Source organism: Bombus bifarius, unplaced genomic scaffold, assembly GCF_011952205.1.
Source record: "Bombus bifarius isolate JDL3187 unplaced genomic scaffold, Bbif_JDL3187 scf7180000008206, whole genome shotgun sequence".
Lineage (NCBI taxonomy): Eukaryota > Metazoa > Arthropoda > Insecta > Hymenoptera > Apidae > Bombus > Bombus bifarius.
Window position 1 is genome coordinate 812,649 of NW_022884510.1, and position 22,819 is coordinate 835,467.

General features: G+C 39.3%; 2 protein-coding genes across 4 annotated transcripts in view; one reads left to right on the forward strand and one right to left on the reverse strand.

Annotated features, from left to right (window-relative positions):
• The window catches only part of LOC117210572 (sushi, von Willebrand factor type A, EGF and pentraxin domain-containing protein 1), a 51,600-nt gene extending 30,861 nt beyond the window's left edge, over window positions 1-20,739 (forward strand). For 2 of the 3 annotated variants that reach the window (XM_033453718.1, XM_033453717.1), the window contains exons 6-37: window positions 581-721; window positions 1,196-1,425; window positions 1,594-1,947; window positions 2,046-2,420; window positions 2,528-2,696; window positions 2,917-3,279; window positions 3,660-3,842; window positions 3,913-4,089; window positions 4,207-4,409; window positions 4,656-5,279; window positions 5,616-5,739; window positions 6,022-7,344; window positions 7,661-8,113; window positions 8,195-8,412; window positions 8,512-8,764; window positions 9,041-9,882; window positions 10,118-11,001; window positions 11,131-11,378; window positions 11,466-11,597; window positions 11,664-11,829; window positions 11,949-12,200; window positions 12,307-12,848; window positions 12,947-13,159; window positions 13,247-13,402; window positions 13,615-13,738; window positions 14,009-14,071; window positions 15,250-15,440; window positions 16,089-16,726; window positions 17,124-17,473; window positions 17,942-18,144; window positions 18,227-18,340; window positions 19,787-20,739. In XM_033453718.1, the coding sequence (XP_033309609.1) occupies window positions 581-721; window positions 1,196-1,425; window positions 1,594-1,947; window positions 2,046-2,420; window positions 2,528-2,696; window positions 2,917-3,279; window positions 3,660-3,842; window positions 3,913-4,089; window positions 4,207-4,409; window positions 4,656-5,279; window positions 5,616-5,739; window positions 6,022-7,344; window positions 7,661-8,113; window positions 8,195-8,412; window positions 8,512-8,764; window positions 9,041-9,882; window positions 10,118-11,001; window positions 11,131-11,378; window positions 11,466-11,597; window positions 11,664-11,829; window positions 11,949-12,200; window positions 12,307-12,848; window positions 12,947-13,159; window positions 13,247-13,402; window positions 13,615-13,738; window positions 14,009-14,071; window positions 15,250-15,440; window positions 16,089-16,726; window positions 17,124-17,473; window positions 17,942-18,144; window positions 18,227-18,340; window positions 19,787-19,818 (10,340 nt within the window). In that variant the 3' untranslated portion in view covers window positions 19,819-20,739. The remainder of the gene's footprint in view (window positions 1-580; window positions 722-1,195; window positions 1,426-1,593; window positions 1,948-2,045; window positions 2,421-2,527; window positions 2,697-2,916; window positions 3,280-3,659; window positions 3,843-3,912; window positions 4,090-4,206; window positions 4,410-4,655; window positions 5,280-5,615; window positions 5,740-6,021; window positions 7,345-7,660; window positions 8,114-8,194; window positions 8,413-8,511; window positions 8,765-9,040; window positions 9,883-10,117; window positions 11,002-11,130; window positions 11,379-11,465; window positions 11,598-11,663; window positions 11,830-11,948; window positions 12,201-12,306; window positions 12,849-12,946; window positions 13,160-13,246; window positions 13,403-13,614; window positions 13,739-14,008; window positions 14,072-15,249; window positions 15,441-16,088; window positions 16,727-17,123; window positions 17,474-17,941; window positions 18,145-18,226; window positions 18,341-19,786) is intronic. The other variant, XM_033453719.1, reaches the window with a different exon arrangement.
• A 444-nt stretch (window positions 20,740-21,183) lies between these two features.
• Window positions 21,184-22,369, reverse strand: LOC117210575. Its single transcript, XM_033453723.1, has 3 exons — window positions 21,848-22,369; window positions 21,753-21,789; window positions 21,184-21,656 (listed from the first exon to the last, which is right to left on the reverse strand). The coding sequence occupies exons 1-3, from the start codon at window positions 21,887-21,889 to the stop codon at window positions 21,325-21,327; spliced, it is 411 nt and encodes a 136-aa protein (XP_033309614.1). The 5' UTR covers window positions 21,890-22,369; the 3' UTR covers window positions 21,184-21,324.
• Between the last annotated feature and the right edge of the window lie 450 nt (window positions 22,370-22,819).

Here is a 22,819-nt window from a genome sequence, read left to right on the forward strand (position 1 = left end):
TCCTCCAACTATCCTCATATAACGCGAATTCTGTCGCTTCTTACCAGTAAATTCGGTTTTCGATTTCTACGTTCCATAAAATCCACGATTTTTCTTTTCGATGTTCCACGGATATCGAAAATTATCGCGTCACATAATTGTATTTGACATTGAAAGGTAGACTGCCAAAAGAATTGTAAAATTCTCTATTTCGAGTATACCAAGAAACTACGACTTAGAAAACAATAATTTTCAAATGAAACATAAATTAGACGAATATACACTCGCAAGTTGAAATAATATCAGAGGTCGATTCCAAAATTTGGTAATGAAAAATTATTTTAAAATGTAATACAACCCTGTAAATTCGCCAACGAATTATAGAAACAGACGCGATATTTAAAGTCGTTTGCTTCGTTTTCGTAGAAAGTTCTCTAACAAATTCCTTGAGATAATAACACTATCACGAGTGCAATTGAAAAAAATGGCAAAAGTTAGACCAATTTTCTTAAATTCCTGGCCATTTCATCGAGCGCCTCGCGTTTCCCCGAAATTCCATCGAACGAGAAGGACAGTGGGCCTGAACAGCTTTGGTATTCAGGTTTCTGGGCGTCGAAGCAGCCGAATCCGCAATCAGGTGAATGCGTGGACGTCGCGTTGACGGATGACCGACAAACGTGGGAGCTGACCACGTGCGAATCGTTGCTTCCTTTCATGTGCCGTGCCAACGCCTGCCCGGCAGGTAATCATTTCTCCACGACCTCGCACAACTCTAATCGCCTGACTGTGAATGTTTATAATATAATAAATTCATATCTTTGAGAAATTGAGAAATTTACTCGATCTTTTAATACCAGACCTACCGCAGTGGTGAAAATTGCCAATTCATAATTTCTAATTTGGCAAACGATAGTTTTGAAATTATATAAATGGAATACACGTAATTGAATATAAATTGAGAAAACGGAAATTAAAGTGGAAAACGTAAGAAAATGTATTTTATATTTTATCATTTGCATTGGATATTCCTTAAATTTTCGAATGTTATACTTCTTAGATTTATGTTATCGTATCGTTTCGAACTTGATGTATATTTCAGTATATTTTTGTATAATTATATATTCCATAAAACGTGCAAACATTCACGGTCTGGTCTACTAATCACCGTAAGATATCATCCATCTTTATAGTTAATATTATTCGTGAATTTTCGTAGGCTCTTTCCACTGTTCTAACGGAAAGTGTGTGAACGCGGCGTTTAAGTGTGACAAACAGGATGATTGCGGTGATTTTTCGGACGAAATAGATTGTCCGGCTAATTGCCAGTTTTATATGGCCAGCAGTGGCGACGTGGTCGAGAGCCCTAATTATCCGCACAAATATGCACCCCTCAGCAACTGCAAGTGGACCTTGGAAGGCCCTCAAGGCCATAATATCCTGTTACAGGTACAAGACCCCCGTTTTAACTCTCATGTTGATATTCTTCTTTTATTTCGATGCTCGCGATAACCAGTAAAGAATATCAAATAAAAATACAGGTTGCGCTCTTTATCAAAGAATCGTAAGAGAACTCTATTAACGTCAACGAGTTATCTTTTTTTCTTCTTTGTTCAGTTCCAAGAATTCGAAACGGAAAAGAGCTTCGACATAGTACAGATCCTGGTCGGTGGTAGGACAGAAGAAAAATCTGTGAACCTGGCGACTCTCTCCGGCAAGCAAGAACTCACCAACAAACTATTCGTATCCGCCTCGAACTTCATGATCATCAAATTTAGCACAGATTCGTCGGTGGAAAGGAAAGGTTTCCGAGCTTCGTGGAAAACCGAACCGCAAACTTGCGGCGGAATTCTTCGAGCAACTCCTCAAGGACAGGTTCTCACCTCTCCAGGATATCCTCAGAATTATCCTGGAGGATTGGAATGTCTGTACATTCTGCAAGCTCAACCTGGTCGTATAATGTCGCTCGAAGTACGTAATAGAAAGAAAGAATCAAGTTTCTAATGAGAAGAAAAATTTCGATTTTGCATCTCGATCTTTCATTAACGGTAATTAATTCTACTTCCTAGATCGAAGATCTGGATCTCGAGATGAATCGGGACTACATTCTAATTAGAGACGGTGACTCGCCAATGAGCAGACCGATAGCCAGACTAACAGGCAAATCGGAAGACAATCCTACGGTGATCATGTCAACTGGAAGTAACTTGTACCTCTACCTCAAGACTAGTCTTGGTGACTCAAGAAGAGGCTTCAGCATTCGATACACTCAAGGCTGTAAAGCTACGATAATTGCTAGGAATGGAACGGTTCAGTCGCCATCTTTCGGGTTGAATGATTATCCTAACAACCAGGAGTGCTTGTACAGGGTGAAGAATCCTCAAGGAGGACCGCTGTCCCTGAAGTTTATCAGCTTTAACGTTCATAAGACTGACTTTGTCCAGGTAACTAAGAATGATTTTCCTTTGAGAAAATAATTATTATCGTTCTTATTTAAGAGATTCGAAAAGAATAGACCTTTTGATAATTAACCGATTAACTTTTTCGATAGATATACGATGGCCCAAATACTAATGGCCTCCGTTTGCATCCTGGAAGTGGGTTCACGTCGAACACGAGACCAAAGATCACTTTGACAGCTGAGAGCGGAGAAATGTTGGTTAGATTCACCTCTGATGCTCTTCATAGCAGTCCTGGCTGGCAAGCAGAGTTCTCAGCAGGTAACATTCGAATGAGAAGAAGGTTGTACGGTATTTTCTAGATAATTACGATGGCTGTTTTTACTCGTAATTACTTGTATTGGTCGTCTTATCGCGAAAATTTTCTACTATTTATTATTAGGCTAGTAGAGTCACGACACAAGAAGGAATAAAACATACTGGTATAAGATCGATAGAAGTTACGATACTGTTTGATACGATAATCTACGAATTTTTTTAGATTGTCCTCAGCTTCAGTCCGGCGAAGGAGCATTAGCGTCAAGCAGGGACACAGCTTTCGGTACAACAGTAACGTTCTCGTGTCCCCTGGGCCAGGAATTTGCCACTGGTAAAGCGAAGATTACCACAGAGTGTCTTCCTGGAGGGAACTGGTCTGTTACCTACATTCCCAAGTGTCAAGAAGTTTACTGTGGACCGGTACCGCAAATTGACAATGGTTTCTCCATTGGATCCTCTAATGTTACCTATCGCGGTTTGGCTACTTATCAATGTTACGCTGGTTTCGCATTCCCATCTGGTAGACCTACCGAGAAAATTTCGTGCATGGCTGATGGAAGATGGGAGAAGAAGCCATCTTGTTTAGGTAAATAATTTTAAGAGTTTGTATCAGGGAAGTAATTGTAATCTAGTCTAGTCTAAAACTGCAATCTATCTTCCAAAGAATTTATAACGTATTATATCCGATACATCACATTTCTTTAAATTTTTCGTAAATACAAGCTACTTTTGTCGAATAAGAACCTTAATTCCTGCCACGACTGCAACTCGATATCATAAAGAGATTTATTAAGAAAGAATTAAAGTTTCGAATATTATCAACTTTGAACAATTTGGAAATTGAGTGTTAAAAACAGAAGAATACCGTGAAGCAACAGGAGAATTAAAAATATTAACTTTGAACAGTCTAAAAATTAGGTATATATAGAAGAAGAAATATCAAATATTAATTAATTCCCTCTATAGCCTCTCAGTGTTCTCCGCTTCCGGAAGCGCCGCACTCCAACATAACTATCCTAAATGGAGGTGGACGAAGTTACGGAACAATTGTACGATTCGAGTGTGAGCCAGGATACGTTAGAAGCGGACATCCTGTGATTCTCTGCATGAGCAATGGAACCTGGTCCGACGAAGTACCAACGTGTTCTCGTGGGTATTCGATTCTTTGTAACAGATTGCACAATATCTCTTTGCTATTTGACCATACTTTCTCGTGTAGGTGCAAAGTGTCCGTTGCTACCCACGATCAAGAACGGTTTCGTAGTCGACACGACCAAGGACTACTTTTATGGAGACGAAGCTAGAGTTCAATGCAACAGAGGCTATAAACTGTCCGGGTCGAATATCATACAGTGTGGACCCAATCAGCTGTTCGATAATGTACCCACTTGCGAAGGTAAGGATTGTAAATATTTTGATTTAGACTTAGATTTCATAACTAATGTATGTTTCATAGCAGCATCTTTTAAGCCTAAACCCTAATGGTTAATATCGTCTTTCGTATTTTCTACAGATATAAACGAGTGTGCATCGAGCCAATGCGACCTAGCCTCCACAGAGTGCATCAACAATCCTGGTGCGTTTACTTGCAAATGCAAACCTGGATTCGCTCCAACTATGGAATGCAGACCTATAGGCGATCTTGGATTGATCAATGGTGGTATCCCGGATGAGTCTATCACCGTTTCAAGCTCTGAGAATGGTTACACCAGAACTGTGAGTATAATTCTCACATATGTACAATGTTTGAAGTACATTTATTACAAGCACGGCTTATTACTGCCGAAGAAGGAATTAACAAATGTGGGAAAAATTAGAATGTAATTCAATAACATATATACTATTTGAAATATATTTATTTATATTTGTTTAGTATTTATAACGAATCTCAAACAGGCGATGTGCTAATGTCAGTTACTGCTACCCGCTGTGTCAAATATAAAAAGATCTTGAAAATTTCAGGGCGTTCGACTGAACAATGGCGATGGTTGGTGCGGCAACAACATCGAACCAGGCGCAAACTGGGTGATGATCGACATGAAAGCTCCAACGATCATCCGCGGTTTCCGTACGCAAATAGTCTCCAGAGTAGATGGAAACATAGCCTACACATCAGCAGTGCGAATTCAATACACCGATGATCTAACAGATACCTTTAAAGACTACACGAATCCTGATGGAACACCGGTAGAGTTCAGGATATTAGAACCTACATTATCTGTTCTAAACTTGCCAGTTCCCATCGAGGCACGTTATATCAAATTTAGAATTCAAGATTACGTTGGAGCACCCTGTATGAAACTCGAAATCATGGGATGCACTCGTTTAGAGTGTACAGATATCAACGAATGTGCCATTAACAATGGTGGTTGTCACCAGAAATGTATAAACAATCCTGGAAGCTATGCTTGTATGTGTAATACGGGATACGAATTGTACAAAGGCAATGGAACTGCTGGTTTTTACATAGAGAAGCACGAAACTGGTGAGAGAGATGGAGATTTGGTTCAGAAGAATAAGACTTGCGTACCAGTTATGTGTCCAGCTATATCGGCGCCTGAGAATGGAAAATTATTGTCGACCAAGGTTCGAATTCAATGTATACCTTTCGAATAATTGTAGTATAATGTCTTTGACATTCACTTAGAATGAAATTTTATATATTACAACTATATTATTTTTTACACGAAATATTTTATTTTATTATTGTATTGTATTGTGAAGGACGGTTGCGCGCAGCGGCGACATTGTTTTGCTCGGAGTTTGTTTGTCGATACGTTTGTTTGGTATGTCAAGACGGTGTCAAAGTCCCAAGGCAAAACATCAACATGAGTCGCTCTCGATTCGCGTCGTCTTCTGACTCGTCCTCTACAATTTCATTATTATATGTATATATTGTTAAATTTTGTATTTTCTTTATAGCAAAAACATCACTTTGGTGATCTTGTGAGATTCCAATGTAACTTCGGATATGTGTTGTCTGGTTCCTCGGCTGTTATTTGCACGTCCAGTGGAGCTTGGAATGGAACCACTCCCGAATGTCAATGTAAGTGAGATCGTCGAAAATACTGTTTTACAATAAATTATCCAAGATATAATTTGAAAGAACACGTAAAAATTTTTTTCTGTGTTATTTAATGTTTCCTATATTCTATAGTAGTTCAAATAATATCCTTTACATTTTTCAATACTAAAGATAGTATAATATATAGAGGAAATGACACACACATATACTCGTACAATCACTGAATGAGATACCGAAGAAATCATTGAGAATCGTGCGAACAGATTAACCAAAACTATTATTTCCAACAAAATATTTCCACAGATGCCAAGTGTGTGTCGCTACCAGACGACAAGAACGAAGGCCTCTCGGTGATCCGCAGCGACGAAGCCAGCGTCCTGGTACCATTCAAACAAAACGTCACCCTAAAATGTGGCAGCAACGGTCGTTATTTGCGCAATACAGCTACCTCAGGCTTCCGTCAATGCGTGTACGATCCGAAACCAGGTCTACCAGATTATTGGCTATCAGGTTATCAACCAGCCTGTCCAAGAGCCGACTGTGGAAAGCCTCTTCCAACACCTGGCGCGGAATACGGTCAATATTTGGACACCAAATACCAATCTTCCTTCTTCTTCGGTTGTCAAGACACCTTCAAACTGGCTGGACAAACAAATCGTCATGACAATGTAGTCAGGTGTCAAGCAAATGGAATCTGGGACTTTGGGAACCTCCGATGCGAAGGTCCCGTTTGTGAAGACCCTGGACGACCTAGCGATGGCTTCCAAGTAGCCAGGAGCTACGAGCAAGGATCAGAAGTTCAATTCGGTTGCAGTAGACCAGGATATATTCTCATTAATCCTCGACCAATTGTCTGCGTTCGAGAGCCAGAATGCAAAGTCGTGAAGCCTCTTGGTCTAGCCTCTGGACGAATTCCAGACTCAGCCATCAATGCAACCTCGGAAAGGCCTAATTACGAGGCTAAGAACGTCCGTTTGAATTCAGTGACCGGTTGGTGTGGTAAACAAGAGGCCTTCACTTACGTCAGTGTTGATTTGGGTCAAGTTTATAGAGTAAAAGCAATTTTGGTGAAAGGTGTGGTGACGAATGACATCGTTGGCAGGCCAACGGAGATTAGGTTCTTCTACAAACAGGCTGAGATTGAGAATTATGTCGTCTACTTCCCTAATTTTAATCTGACTATGAGAGATCCTGGGAATTACGGAGAATTGGCGATGATCACTTTGCCTAAATATGTCCAAGCTCGGTTTGTCATTCTTGGAATTGTTAGTTATATGGATAACGCTTGTTTGAAGTTTGAATTAATGGGTTGCGAGGAACCAGTGACAGAACCATTGTTGGGATACGACTATGGGTTCTCTCCCTGCGTGGACAATGAACCACCAGTGTTCCAGAATTGCCCTCAACAACCAATTGTGGTACAAAAGGGAACGGATGGAGGATTATTGCCTGTGAATTTCACTGAACCCACGGCTATTGATAACAGTGGAAGTATTGCGCGATTGGAAGTAAAACCTCATAGTTTTAGAACACCACTGAAGGTGTTTCAGGATACTGTGGTGAAATATGTGGCCTTTGATTATGATGGAAATGTGGCTATTTGTGAGATCAACATCACTGTACCTGGTAAGCATATATTCTATCTTCATTTTTGTAGCCTATTTCCTGTTTCAACATTAGAATTATTATTGAAATTATTCGAGAATTATTTCCCTATGGTCATACAAGATTTCTTACGTTTCTACGTTACGTTACGTACCAAATAAGAAAGGCGCATACTTCCAAGCTTTTATAATTAATAAATTTTAAAAGTTCTCTTATATATGATGGCATTCAAAATGTGAAATTTATAGCAATCATAAGTAATTCTCTTGTTAACAAATTTGGAAATTTTTCGAGAAAGTTCTATATTTTTATATAATCATTTTTTGGTCATCCACAGACGTGACACCGCCAAAACTGAGCTGTCCCCAAAGCTACGTCATAGAGTTAATAGACAAGCAAGAAAGTTACTCCGTCAATTTCAACGAAACTCGCAGAAGAATCAATGCTACAGATGTTTCTGGACCAGTGAAGATTACATTTGTCCCGGAAAGAGCAGTGATACCAATTGGAGGCTTCGAGAATGTTACTGTTTACGCGACAGACTCTAGTGGAAATAGGGCATCCTGTCACTTCCAAGTGTCTGTTCAAGCAACGCCTTGCGTCGATTGGGAATTGAAACCACCGGCTAATGGAGGACTAAAGTGTGTTCCTGGTGATAAGGGACTTCAGTGTATCGCCACTTGCAAGAATGGCTTCCGTTTCACCGATGGTGCACCTGTGAAGACGTTCACGTGTGACGTCGCTAAACACTGGTCTCCTTCTTCCGTTGTTCCTGATTGTGTCTCAGAAAGTAAGTTTCTTCAATTTTTTATCTTAATCCTGCTACATTCTTTGAATCACTTTTTACATGCATATGTATTGTATTTTGTAGATACACAACAGGCGAACTATCATGTGGTCGCAGCAGTAACTTACAGAGCCAATGGCGCTGTTTCGAGATCCTGCCTGCCGCAGTATCAGGATCTTATGTCTCAATATTATATGAATCTGAATAATATCCTGACGCAACGTTGCTCTGCTGTGAATGTCAATATGAACGTGTCATTTGTGAGATCAGTACCGTTTCTTCTTGAAGAAAATGTTTTGAAGGTGATTATTATGGAGCAAGATTCAATACATTGTTTATTGTATAGAAGCTTTTGATAAGTCTTCAATAAAAAAAATCACTAATATGGACGTGTGTTTTAGATGGACTTCATTCTCGTCATCGTACCAGCTATACGTCAGCCTCAATTGTACGATCTCTGTGGCTCCACGCTGAACTTGATCTTCGATCTATCAGTTCCTTCCACTAGTGCAGTTATAGAACCATTACTAAACGTTTCTGCCATTGGAAATCAGTGTCCTCCTCTTAGAGCTTTAAAGTCATCCATCACTCGTGGCTTCACGTGTAGCATTGGCGAAGTTTTGAACATGGATACCAACGATGTCCCACGGTGTCGTAAGTATATTTCGATATCAATTTCCTAACTTTTATGAGCGTGCACAGTAATGTGCTTCAGTTTTTAAAACGACACAGATTTCTAAATTAAAACTCTACTTTATCCTCGATTTTTAAGAAAATATTCTCTAAAACATTTACATAGAATCACTTCTCGTCCTACTACTTTGCTATTAAACTATCATAGACGGACTAGACTTTAATACTGTTTCCCCTTTAGCCTATACAAGAACTGAAAACAATCTAGCTTCTAACTCTCTCTACTGTCACTTTCAGTGCATTGTCCAGCCGGAACATTCGCTGGAGAAAAGCAAAAGCAATGCACATCCTGTCCGAAAGGCTTCTACCAAAATAGCGACCGCCAAGGATCCTGCTTACGCTGTCCATTCGGTACATACACTCGAGAAGAGGGTTCCAAGAGCATAGACGACTGTGTCCCCGTTTGTGGATACGGTACCTATTCTCCAACAGGTCTGGTACCATGTCTGGAGTGTCCCAGAAACAGCTATACAGGAGAGCCGCCAGTTGGTGGCTACAAAGATTGCCAGACCTGCCCAGCAGGAACCTTCACCTACCAGCCAGCTGCTCCAGGTCGAGATCGATGCAGAGCCAAATGTTCTCCTGGCATGTACTCTGACACAGGACTGGCTCCCTGTGCTCAGTGCCCTAAGGACTTCTTCCAACCTCAACACGGAGCTACCACCTGCGTTGAATGTCCGACAAATATGTACACCGATGGTGCAGGAGCAGTTGGACGAGAAGAATGCAAGCCGGTGCAGTGCACCGACAGTGTGTGTCAACATGGAGGCTTATGTGTTCCCATGGGACACGGTATCCAATGTCTCTGTCCTGCCGGATTCTCTGGAAGGCGCTGCGAAATCGATATCGACGAATGTGCCTCTCAGCCTTGTTATAATGGAGCTACGTGCATAGACTTGCCACAGGGTTACAGGTGTCAGTGTGCTAATGGTTATTCTGGAGTTAATTGCCAGGAAGAGAAGTCAGATTGTTCGAACGACACCTGTCCTGAGAGAGCTATGTGCAAAGACGAACCTGGATTTAATAACTACACGTGCCTTTGTCGCTCTGGGTACACTGGTGTCGACTGTGATATCACTGTGAGTATTGAGAACCATTTATATCTTAGAGTTGGTAATTGTTGGAATAATCAAGGATATGCCAAGTTTAAGATTCTTCTCCTATTTCTGAGAATTAACATTTCAATATCTGTTTTTTCATACTGTTCCCTTATTTATTATCGTGGGACAAATTTTCTATCGTTATCGAAAAATTCACAGTTTCTCTTGCTGCTCAAAGTAGCAATTAACGTCTAATAATAATGTCTATTTGCAGATAAACCCATGCACAGCCAGTGGAAATCCTTGCAACAACGGCGCTACCTGCGTAGCGCTGCAACAAGGTCGCTACAAATGCGACTGTCTACCAGGTTGGGAGGGTCAGAGCTGTGAAATCAACACAGACGATTGTGCTGAAAAACCATGCCTACTAGGTGCCAACTGCACAGATTTAGTAGCCGACTTCAGCTGTGACTGTCCTGCAGGATTCACCGGAAAACGGTGTCACGAGAAAATAGATTTATGCTCAGGAAATCCTTGTCTAAATGGAATATGCGTAGATAATCTATTCAGCCACGAGTGCATCTGTCATCCAGGATGGACAGGTGCAGCTTGTGAAACGAATATCAACGAATGTTCTAGCAAACCTTGCAAGAACAATGGCCAATGTATCGATCAGGTTGATGGATATACTTGCACCTGTGAACCAGGTTATACAGGCAAACAGTGTCAACACACTATCGATGACTGTGCCTCTGAACCTTGTCAAAACGGAGGGACCTGCGTGGATCAGTTAGAAGGATTCGTTTGTAAATGTAGACCGGGTTTCGTTGGACTTCAATGCGAAGCTGAATTGGATGAATGTCTCAGTGACCCATGCAGCCCTGTTGGAACAGATCGTTGCGTTGATTTGGATAATACTTTTGTTTGTCACTGTCGTGAGGGTTATACCGGATCAGCGTGTGAGATCAATATCGATGACTGTGCGTCCGATCCTTGTCTAAATGGCGCCACGTGCAGAGACGAGGTCGGCGGGTTTAAATGTATGTGTCCTGAAGGTTGGACTGGAGTTCATTGCGAGGTGGACGTTGGAATGTGCCAAAATCATCCTTGTCAGAATGATGCGGCTTGCGTTGATTTGTTCATTGATTACTTTTGTGTGTAAGTATAATGGTAGAATGATGTGATTTGTTAGTTTATGTACTATGTATAAGTGCAGACATTTGTAGTATTTTCATGTTATTGTTCAGATTCGGATTGTTTGTAACGATTTAAAATATTCTGTAACAGATGCCCGTCAGGAACGGATGGAAAACAATGTGAAACAGCACCCGAGCGTTGTATTGGCAATCCTTGCATGCACAATGGACGTTGCCAAGACTTTGGATCTGGGCTCAACTGTACTTGTCCCGATGACTACACTGGAATCGGTTGTCAATACGAATATGACGCTTGTCAGGCTGGCGCGTGTAAGAACGGAGCTACGTGTATTGACGAAGGTGCTGGATTCACTTGTATTTGTCCATCAGGGTACACAGGTATTTCATTCGATAAATTACAAGACAATAATTTAGGTAGAAATTTGAATACCATAGACAAAGCGTTATCTTATAAATATTATTCAGGCAAAACGTGCGAGGATGATATAATCGACTGCAAAGAGAATTCATGTCCACCATCAGCGACGTGCATCGATCTTACTGGCAAATTCTTCTGCCAATGTCCTTTCAACTTGACTGGTGACGATTGCAGAAAGTGTAAGTATACATAGTATTTTTGTAATAATGAAAATATACGTGTAATAATTGGTAATATCTTTTCAGCTATCCAAGTGGATTACGATTTGTACTTCAGCGACCCAGTGCGCAGTAGCGCAGCCCAAGTGATTCCATTCTTTACTGGAGGAAGAAAGAGCCTAACAGTGGCCATGTGGGTGCAATATACTCAAAAAGATGAAGCTGGAATATTCTTCACTCTCTACTCAGTCAGGTAGACGCTCATATTCACACTTTTTTCTTAGATATCGATTTAAATTAAAGTTTCCTAATAATAATAATTTATTATAGAAATATAATAGAAATATATTATTTGCTTCATTTCTGTTTCAGCTCTCCACACGTTCCTATGAATAGGAGACTTATGATCCAGGCACACAGCAATGGAGTCCAAGTGTCGTTATTCCACGATCTGCAAGACGTTTATCTGCCATTCAGAGAGTATGCAACGATTAACGATGGCCAGTGGCATCACGTTGCTGTAGTTTGGAATGGTGAAAACGGTGGAGAATTGGTCTTAATAACAGAGGGTCTAATTGCCAGTAAGACGGAAGGTTATGGAAGCGGAAGATCTCTTCCTTCTTAGTGAGTACCTTGTCCTAGTTATCTACAGTACATACTTAGTTAGCTTGTCTCATCTAACTATGCTTCGCTTAACCACGCATGAACTTATAAAAACCCCATCTTTCAGTGCCTGGGCAGTACTAGGTAAGCCACAGAGCGAAAATACGAAAGGCTACACGGAATCAGGCTTCCAAGGACATCTGACCAAGGTACAAATCTGGAGTCGAGCCTTACATATCACGAACGAGATCCAGAAACAAGTTCGTGACTGTCGTACCGAACCTGTTCTCTACCAAGGTTTGGTCTTAACTTGGGCAGGCTACGATGACACAGTCGGAGGAGTAGAGAGAGTCGTGCCTTCACACTGTGGACAAAGAGTATGTCCACCTGGATACGGCGGTACCAAGTGTCAACAATTGGAATCCGACAAAATTCCACCGAAAATGGAGTACTGTCCAGGCGACCTTTGGGTGATCGCCAAGAACGGATCAGCTATAGTTAGCTGGGATGAACCGAAATTCGTCGATAACGTTGGTATAGTGAGGATCCAGGAGAAGAATGGACATAGGTCAGGACAAACATTAATGTGGGGAACGTACGATATTAGTTACGTGGCTTATGACCAGGCTGGAAACTCTGCCAGCTGCAATTTCAAGGTCTATGTACTATGTAGGTGAACTCTATGTACAATTCGAATCGTGTTTTCTAGTATTACGCGACTTTTATGAAACAGAGACATTTCAGGGATAATTTGTTTCATCTTTCAGCCGATTTCTGCCCAGAATTACCAGATCCAATTGGAGGCACGCAACAATGCAAAGACTGGGGCTCTGGCGGCCAGTTCAAGGTCTGTGAGATATTCTGCAACCCCGGGTTGAGATTCTCTCAAGAAGTACCGAAATTCTACACCTGCGGAGCTGAAGGATTCTGGAGACCAACCAACGATCCGTCCCTTCCTCTCATCTATCCAGCTTGTACAAGTAAGTTTAACGTTAAATTGCTTCTCCTGTTTTTCTTTTTCATTTGCTGTTCTAATTATGTATCATGCTGTTATATCTATTGGTCAGGTGCCACACCAGCGCAGCGTGTATTCAGAATCAAAATGAACTTCCCAACATCAGTGCTATGCAACGAAGCTGGTCAGGGAGTGCTCAAGAAGAAAGTTCGAGATGCTGTGAATTCTTTGAATAGAGATTGGAATTTCTGCTCATATTCGTACGAAGGTAAGCAATATTTTGTATAACGTACGAATTATTTGTAGAATTATTTTTCAGTCGACATAAAAGAAAATTTGTGACTCTCGTTGTAAGTTCCGAAGAAAGCTTAAAATAGCAATCAATCCAACTCTTAGATGGCTTAATCCTCCACAACCTCGTTATATCATACTTTGTACTGTACTAAGAAATTCTTAACGAATGTATTTTGTCTTTCATAGGAACTCGCGAATGCAAAGATTTGCACATCGATGTTCAATGCGATCATCGCATACGCACCACCAGAGAAACGAACGAAGAGGATGGTGGAACGTACATAATCTCAGCAGTAGTGCCAGCTGAACCGTAAGTATTTTATCCTATCAACCAACAGTATCTCCACGTCAAACATCTCCGCGCTGTTCAAACGAATAGAATGAAAAATTATAGAATAGAAAGAAATAGAACTGAAATTTCTATTTGAAACGGATATCACGTTCACTTTAGTTATAGCAATGAAATTTATAATCTACTGAACATCGAGATACAGCTTCGAAAAATCATGGAAAAATAACATCAGATAGGATGTGCGAGAATGATTGGTACTTAGCATTTGTTACTTGTGTTGCATCGTAGAACGAGACAAGCTCGGCAAGGAAGCGATACCTACGAGGTGGAGATCTCGTTCCCGGCGATAAAGTAAGGACACAGCAACTCGATTTAAGCCACGTGCGAAACGTATCATTGTACATGTGTTCTCGTCATTCGGGTCTCGGTATTATCCGACATTCATCTCACCATTTTTAAATATATTAAGATCCACGTTACATGAAGCATTTTACCATTGCGAGAAAAATCACGGATGCATGAATCGTACATGGAGAAACAATAATCGTAATCTATATCATAATGTTACTAAACTCGAACTAATTAGACTAATTAAATAGGTCGGCTCTTCTAACGTGACGAGGAACCGTTCTTGTCAAATATGTATTTATAAGAGGAGAATCGAGCGATGGTCGATTTTAATAAGTTGTCGTTTTAATATCGTTTATATTATTTTTATTCGTTTCTGTCGACCATGTGATTATTCATTTATGGAATAGTTATGGTACGAACGAGATTCTGACAACTGTTAAGTCGACTCTAACCGACAATTACGAAGTAAACGCTGGTATGCACGTTGTTACTAACTGTTCACACACGACGGACTAGTTGAATGGGACACTTTACCAGGAACCAACGAGTCGATAGTAGAATAACAATGTAACTGAAACCGCGTAACACTGGACTTGAAACCAAGCTGTTAGATTAAACAACGAATAGTTTTAACGGACTATATTTTATTTCTCATCGTTCGGAAACCATACAGACCATATTTTTCAATTCAGTAAACTTTTTAACGAAACTTTTGCAAATATTTTTGTGAAAATTATTTTATATGATCGGATGAATTTAATTTTTCAATTTTTACGTATATACGTTGTTTGGAATTTAGCGAAGAATTTTGCTCAAAATTTATAAATCCATAGAAATCGGATATGTAATGTGTTAGAAACTATTGATTGTTTTAAATACCAAACAGCTTCGATTCGCCATATTAACAGAAGATTAAACCTCCCAACGACATTCTGCCTCAGGCATGTAATACGTTAGAATTCCAGGATGTGTTGGACATTAAACATTACGTAGGTATATAAATTAATTGGTGTCGATAATAGGTGACACTACTGGCCAGGAACCAATGGAAAGGCTGCCTGATTACCTCCGCCTTCAGATAACGGCTGTACATACTTGCGCATACTCTCCTTCTGCCTGCCGCTAAAATAGACCACTCATCGATTTCCAATTTATCAATTGAATTTCATATTTTATAGCGACCCGATTTTGAACGCAAACTCGAACGAGAGAGCGACTGTTCAAACCCTATTGGAGAGATTAATCCTGGAGGAAGATCAGTTCGACGTTCACGATATTTTGCCCAATACCGTGCCAGATCCAGCTTCTTTGATGTTGGAGTCTGATTATGATTGTCCTGTTGGACAAGTCGTTATGGCACCTGATTGTGGTAAGTATGTTTAAAAGATTTTGAAACAGTTGTTGCAAATTCTCGTGGTATTTAATTCCTTGCAGTTAAAAAGATTAGACCGAGCTTTGAAAAATAAAATCGGTGGATACTGTACACGTTTTCACATTCCTCCTTCCTAATCAGAATATCTTCCCGCTCGCCTCATTTGAATCGCTGTGTTCTCGACTAGAATATCTAAATACTTACGTAAACACCTACGTTCCTAATTGGAATATTCAAATATCCATTTAAACGCATTCTAACTGTAATGTAGACTAACTGTAATTTCCTACGCCATCGACTAGAACACGCACGTATTTATATATGTTCCAAATGTGTCCATAACCAATTAGAATATTCAAACACCCGCCTAAATCCCTCTAAAAGTTCTAAGCTTCAAACCCAACCTCGCGTTCACGCGAATTACACGAGATTCCCAATTTCTGTAATTTTAAATGTTCTATAATTTTCCTCTATTCATTCCCACGCAGAATATTCAAACAGCCATCTAAATTCCCCTCCAATATGCCGAACCCCACGCATATCTCATTTTCATCAAGTTCCTATGTCCTCGGATGTCTTCCTTGATTGTCCAAAAAGCAAAAACCATAAACCTCGTATTTAACCCCATATTCATCCTAATTACAGTGCCATGCGCCGTGGGAACGTATTACGACGAAGAAACGAAACAGTGTCTGTCCTGTCCAGTGGGAAGCTACCAGAGCGAATCAGGTCAACTGAAATGCAGTTCTTGTCCGGTGATAGCAGGACGTCCTAGCGTAACGGTGGGGCCAGGTGCTCGAAGCGCAGCCGATTGCAAGGAACAATGTCCCGCGGGAAAATACTACGACGACCTGGCTGGTCTTTGTCGAAGTTGTGGCCATGGTTTCTATCAACCTAACGAGGGTAGTTTCTCGTGTTTGTTGTGCGGCCTGGGAAAAACTACCAGAACAGCGGAAGCTGTGTCTCGAGAAGAATGCAGAGACGAGTGTGGCTCTGGACAGCAATTGGCTGTCGAAGGAAAATGCGAACCCTGCCCAAGAGGAAGTTACAGAACTCAGGGAGTTCAAGCTGCCTGTCAGGCGTGTCCCGTTGGCAGAACGACACCGAATATGGGTTCTGCGGCGATAGAAGAATGTTCTCTGCCCGTATGCGAACCTGGAACGTATTTGAACGGAACGCTGAACGAATGTATGGAGTGCAAGAAGGGAACGTATCAGTCGGAGCCGCAGCAGACCTTCTGCATACCTTGTCCTCCTAATACTAGTACCAAAGGAACAGCTGCGGTAAGTTTCGTTTTCTGTGTAACTGTGACTTTTAACATTTACGGTAACATTACGGTTTAACATAGAACTCGGTTCGTTCAAACTTTTCTTAGTACCGTAAATTCTAATATAATTTTTATTCTTTACAAATTTCAAAATTTTTTAGAAATTCGAGTTTCTGAGTATTTCAGAATCGTTAACTTCTCGACTTTGAAAGACTCGAGATTCTTAATTTTGAATTTTCGAAGATTTCAGAATGTTCAACCCTTAAGTTTCTAAGCGTTTCAGAATTTTTAATAAGTAGAGTACAGAGTGAAATACGGTCAATAGAAATATAATACCATGCCCCGATAACTGATCGACAGAGTTAATTCGGTATTTTTAATGAAAATGTTTTGCTTCTTTTTTTTTAAATTAGACCAGCAAAGCTGATTGTACTAACCCATGCGAGACAAGCGACGCGGAAATGCACTGCGACGCTAACGCGTATTGCTTGCTGATACCGGAAACGAGCGACTTTAAATGCGAGTGCAAGCCAGGATATAATGGAACCGGAACCGAGTGCACCGATGTCTGCATGGGCTACTGCGATAACGAAGGAGTATGTCTTAAAGATTCGCGAGGTCAACCATCCTGCAGATGCAGCGGAAGTTTCACCGGAAAACGATGTACGGAAAAGTCTGAGTTCTTCTATATCACAGGTGGCATCGCTGGTGGAGTTATCTTAATCATCTTCGTCGTTCTTCTTGTATGGATGATCTGTGTCAGGTTAGTGGGCCACAAAATTATCAACTCTTTCTTTAGATCGAACTATATATTCGTCAATTTCTAACAAATTCATTTCTTCGCCAAATAGGCGAGAAATCTATGAATTTTTCTAGATAATCATTTTTGATAATATGAAATCGATTGGTAAATTTAAGCTCAAAATGTACGTGAATTAGCGATTTGAAAATCTGTTGTTGGATATTTGTAAAGAAAAGAATTATAATAACATTAAGATAAAAAGAATATAAATTGCCTTCCGTAGGAATAATCTGAACCGTAATATTTGCATACTAATACACGATGTATGACTGTCATAGTAATCTGTATAATAACAATATACAATAATAATATAAATCATTGCTGTATACGAATAATAGCATAAATTGGTGAACGAAACGAGGAATTTTCTGTGACCAGGACAATCTTCTAGAAATATCGAGTGAGAAATAAAATAAATTCTCTCTACAGAGCTTCCAGAAAGAAGGAACCTAAAAAGATGCTAACACCAGCGACAGACCAAAATGGTTCGCAAGTGAACTTCTATTACGGCGCGCCCACGCCATACGCGGAATCTATCGCGCCGTCCCACCATAGTACCTACGCTCACTATTACGACGATGAGGAGGACGGCTGGGAAATGCCTAACTTTTACAACGAGACCTACATGAAAGGTGAGAATAAAAACGGGACACTGCGAGAAGTACACATTAAGTTTCACAACTTTCACGACTTCTCTCTGCGTCTTCTTTCCAGAGAGTCTGCACAATGGCAAAATGAACAGTCTTGCACGCTCCAACGCCAGTATTTACGGCACGAAAGACGACCTTTACGATAGACTGAAACGTCATGCGTATCCTGGCAAGAAAGGTTGGCATACCATTTCCAAATAAGCCTTCAGTGTCTCCTTCTTTCTTTTTTCGATAATAAAAGAATTTGTAAAAATACTCGTGAAGCGTGTGACTGGACTGTGGATATTTATGCATTCATAATATATCATAATACGCACAAAGATAACCAAGAATAAGTACAAACGTAAAGATATACGTGTAAAATATCAAAAATAAAATACGTGTTAGAAGATTTAGAATTTAAGAGTGTCGCTTCCTTATCAGTGGCTATAAAAGTATCAATTTGCATAGATAACTTCGCAGTCTGGTTATCACATTAAGGGTAACTATAGTTTACTAGATTGTAGTACCTATAAGTATCAAGATAACCCGAAGGTTATCATTTTAAGTGATTTTTTAACGGCGGATACGAAATACACTGCTCAAAATGATTGTAGATTCGCTATTACGCGAATGGTTCTACCGAACCGATCAAGCGAGCACAAATATAAAAGGCCTATACGCTTAATATAAATTTCAATTTTTGTTCGTACGATACCGGAATAAAAATTGACTCTAAGACAATCGTTAAAAAAAATAAAACTAAGTAAGTAATTATAATAAAAATCAATCCTCTAACTTTTTTGAGAAGCATATATGTATACTTTCTTACGAAAAAGATAACTACTAGTGTCCTTGCAAAGAATTCGACAAATATTCCTTCCATAGGATATTCTTCCATTGAAAGCATCCAAATACCGTGCTATAAACATTTCTCGTATCATTAGAAACAACGGAGGTATGAAAGTAGCCTGTTTCAGCTGGAACACCCTGTATTTATACTTATGTATATAATTGTCCAGATAATGCGGTGGTACCTACGACCGTAACTTTTCTATATCTAAAGGTCAAATTGCGATAGGTCGTTGGGTTCGCCTTCGCGTCATCTGCCGTACTGTATTAAAATAGAAATGACGCTACAGAAAAACATTCCGCGCATCTTCCGCCATTTTCGTTCGTTCTGCCAATCCATCAGGATTCTCATCCTGTGAATCATGATCCCATGAGAGTGGCAGGATGTTTTCTGAATGGTCACCGCAGTTATTCTTACAATTAGTTGTAATTATTTTTATAGAATACTCTATAGAATATTAAAAGTTAAGTTACTTAAATATTAGTCTAGAATATTACATGTAAAAAATCTACTTCTTTGTGCGTTTTCTTTATCCTCTTAAAAATTCCTTCTTATACAAATGTTAAAGGAAAAGGTTGCAGATCATTTTTTTCTATTATGAAAGAATATCACGACACGAAGATATTTAGGAAATAATTTGCTCCAAGATAATAAAAAAAGCGAAACACAGTCGGGCAATATGGTCCGCTCAATTCTTATCCGTTCCATTCTTCCTCAGAGCCAAAACTTTGAAATATCCAGGAAACTAATGAGAAAAAATAGTTCTAACGAGGTGCGCAAATATTTTTCCAGACAAAAGCGACAGCGATAGCGAGGGCCAGTGACCACGACGAGTGACCCGCGTTCTACCATCGTAGAATACAAAGAAGAAAGAAAAGTACATCCTAGTTACGCAGATTTTATAAAGGATGTCCCATCGTCGAGACCAATTTATTTATTATTCCCAGACGAGGATCGTACCGGGGTGGCGCGTTCGAGGAGATTCGTGGTTTCCGGCGTGGAAAAAGAGGTCGATATCGAACCCGCGTGAACCTCTCGAACGCGTGTATTCGCGTCGAACGTGTACAACGATGCAAAGTGACGTTGCGTTGATCGATTTATCCAGAGACGAGATCGAGTCCTGGAACGACGATCCGTCGTCTTTTTTTTTTTCTAAAGTAGGATCGTTGTTTCGGCACCCGTTAACACATCGATCAACGAAATCGAGAGAACGAAACGTTCGCAACGAAAAAGAAAAGACTATTAAGCGTGAGGTTGTAATTTTATGTAATTTATAATACCACCTAGCCTAGTTAAGGACTATTCTCTTTTTTATTTTCTATCGATTAACTTTCCACGTCTTTCTCTCTCTGTCTGTCTCCTACGATTTATAACGAGATGCGAACGAGAGGAGCAAGTGTGTGCATGTATGTTAATACAACTCCCCCCCCCTCTTTCTCTCCCCTTTCAAGTTCACTGTCCCTCTTATACATTAAGCGAATTTATATTTTGTTACTATAGATAATATGTGTATCACTCTCGCTGTAATATAAAAACGTTGCATGTAGGCGACTCGTGCAGATTAACCGGGGAAAGAAAACAATCAAAAAAAAAAAGAAAAGAAAAAATGGAAAAGATGGAACGAACGATCCCAAGAACTGATCGCGAATGTACATTGAACCATGCCTACCAACCTGTTTTTCACTTGTATTGTAAAAACTTTAACAAACGGTTGTTTTTTTTATTAATAAAATATATTACAAGATGCCGTAGTTTTATTATATTTATTCTTTCGTCTGAAGATCGATTTTCGTCGATCGAAGATGACTCTTTAGAATTGAAGATTTTAATAAAATATAGTACGAAGAAATGCTGCTTCCTTTTTACTACTTATCCTTTCGTTTGGATTAATTTTTATGGATTGAAACTGGATTTTGTAGTTTAAATATATATTCTGCTAGAATACCGTTTTCTCTTCTGTATTACTTATCCCGCCATTTAGGTGGATTTATATTTATCAAAGTTGGATTTCAATTAATCCAAGCTACTGTTCATTTTTATCATAAAAACCTCGATAAACGGGAACATAATTTTTTGTGAACGTAATTGGAACGGCGAGGGCTAAACAAACTAAAAAAGCAACTAAAAATAAAAAACTAAGGAAAAAACTTATTTCGCTGATCAAACGTTACAATGAATATCTTAATTCGGATATTACGTTACTGCATACTGTACATTTCTCCACTTTTAAATGTGCTACAATTACGCGAATATCTACAGTCTGTCGATTAATAAAATTTACCATATAAATAAATATTACGATAAGATATTGTTTTTTCTGTTTTTTTTTATTATTTATCATTTTGTTTGAATCGACTCTTATTAGTGGAAGTTGTGTATTTTGATTTGAATATTTTTTCGTCCAATCTTAAAGGGATTACTCTGTACATTTTGTCCTCGAACACAAAATCGTTCCAGGCATCTTTACGCGTGTCCGGCTTTAAGTGTTTTCGCGTGTTCCTCGCGTGATCTCCATAGGATTTGCTTAAGCGAAAAATCGTGTCGTAATCACGTCCATTTCCAAAATTTTGTTCGTTTTCATTTGTCTTGTCGTTATCTTCGTTCTCGATATCTGATTCATCGGAGCTGATAATATAGTCCTTGTTTTCGTGGTTTACCGATTCTATCGACGGACAAAACGTAGCAAAATATGACTGGCAAAATTATAGGAAGATGCTAATACGCGTATACGAGTTAAACAGGTTCGTGATTCATATACCTTGCTTAGAATTGCCTGTCATCAGTTCTAATAGCAACTGAAAGTATTTTAAGCCACTTATTGTTGTTTCATAATTACGACAATTATCGTGTTACCTTTACGTGGTCTGCGAAATCCGTGGAATCTAATTTATGCATCACGAGTTATGTTTGCTTTGTTCCAGTTGTATGATTGCCGAGTTAATAGATTAATTACGATGTCTTGTATTCAACTACATTTTTCCCTATTTTTTTGAGAATATTATTTTTCTTGTTTGTTCATTGTGGTTTGGGTTAGTACGTTGGATGGAGGAGTAACGACGAATTGACTGTTTGATCGACAGAATAGTTGTTCGTTGTTTCGATTCCAGTCATTTCGATATAAGTTTAACGCAGGCGTTCCAAAGTGTAAAATTTGGTTATAGGTATTTCGCTATAGTGACAGTTCGTAAGAGGTTGCATCATAATTGTGCTTAATCATTAAACATTGCGATTAATCATTACGTAACTCCTAATGTATTTAAAATGTCCAGAATATTATGTGTATTTAGTTTTGAAACAGTTGATTCATTAATTAAATGTGATTAATTACACGTAATTAATTTTATTATATCGCATCGTTTATCTTATATTAATTATACGATCTATGATATGATGTTAAACAAATTTTTAATGTATTTATTTTTAAATTAATGACATAAAAAAAAATAAATTATTAATAAACAAAGTGATCATGGTCGTAAATGAAAATGTTGCGTAGTTCCAAATATTATCCATTTTCGTAATCGTATCACGTGGATACGTAACACGTACCATCAACTCCATCTGGTAACACGTTACGTTCTTCGCGGAACTGATTCACTCCAACGATAAAGTTGCTGAATTATTAATGCGGCGTATTCCAAAATAGATTAGTCGCATACCGCAAAAAAACAAATACATCACATTTTTATGTAACTGACCTAGTACGTTGTCACGTAACCATTGTTTCAGTGTGCTCGAACGAACCTATACTTTTACATCATGCAACAGACCTCACACTATATGTCACTAGAAGAGCGACACAAATATTTACATAAGTAGTGGCTT

Excerpts from the sequence above, each read along its gene's own strand:
- LOC117210575 (XM_033453723.1), bottom strand. The coding sequence starts at position 21,889 with ATGCATAAATTAGATTCCACGGATTTCGCAGACCACGTAAAG. Across the intron at positions 21,790-21,847 it reads ATTTCGCAGACCACGTAAAG|TTGCTATTAGAACTGATGAC; the intron begins GTAACACGATAA and ends AAATACTTTCAG. Across the intron at positions 21,657-21,752 it reads GACAGGCAATTCTAAGCAAG|AATCGGTAAACCACGAAAAC; the intron begins GTATATGAATCA and ends GTCCGTCGATAG.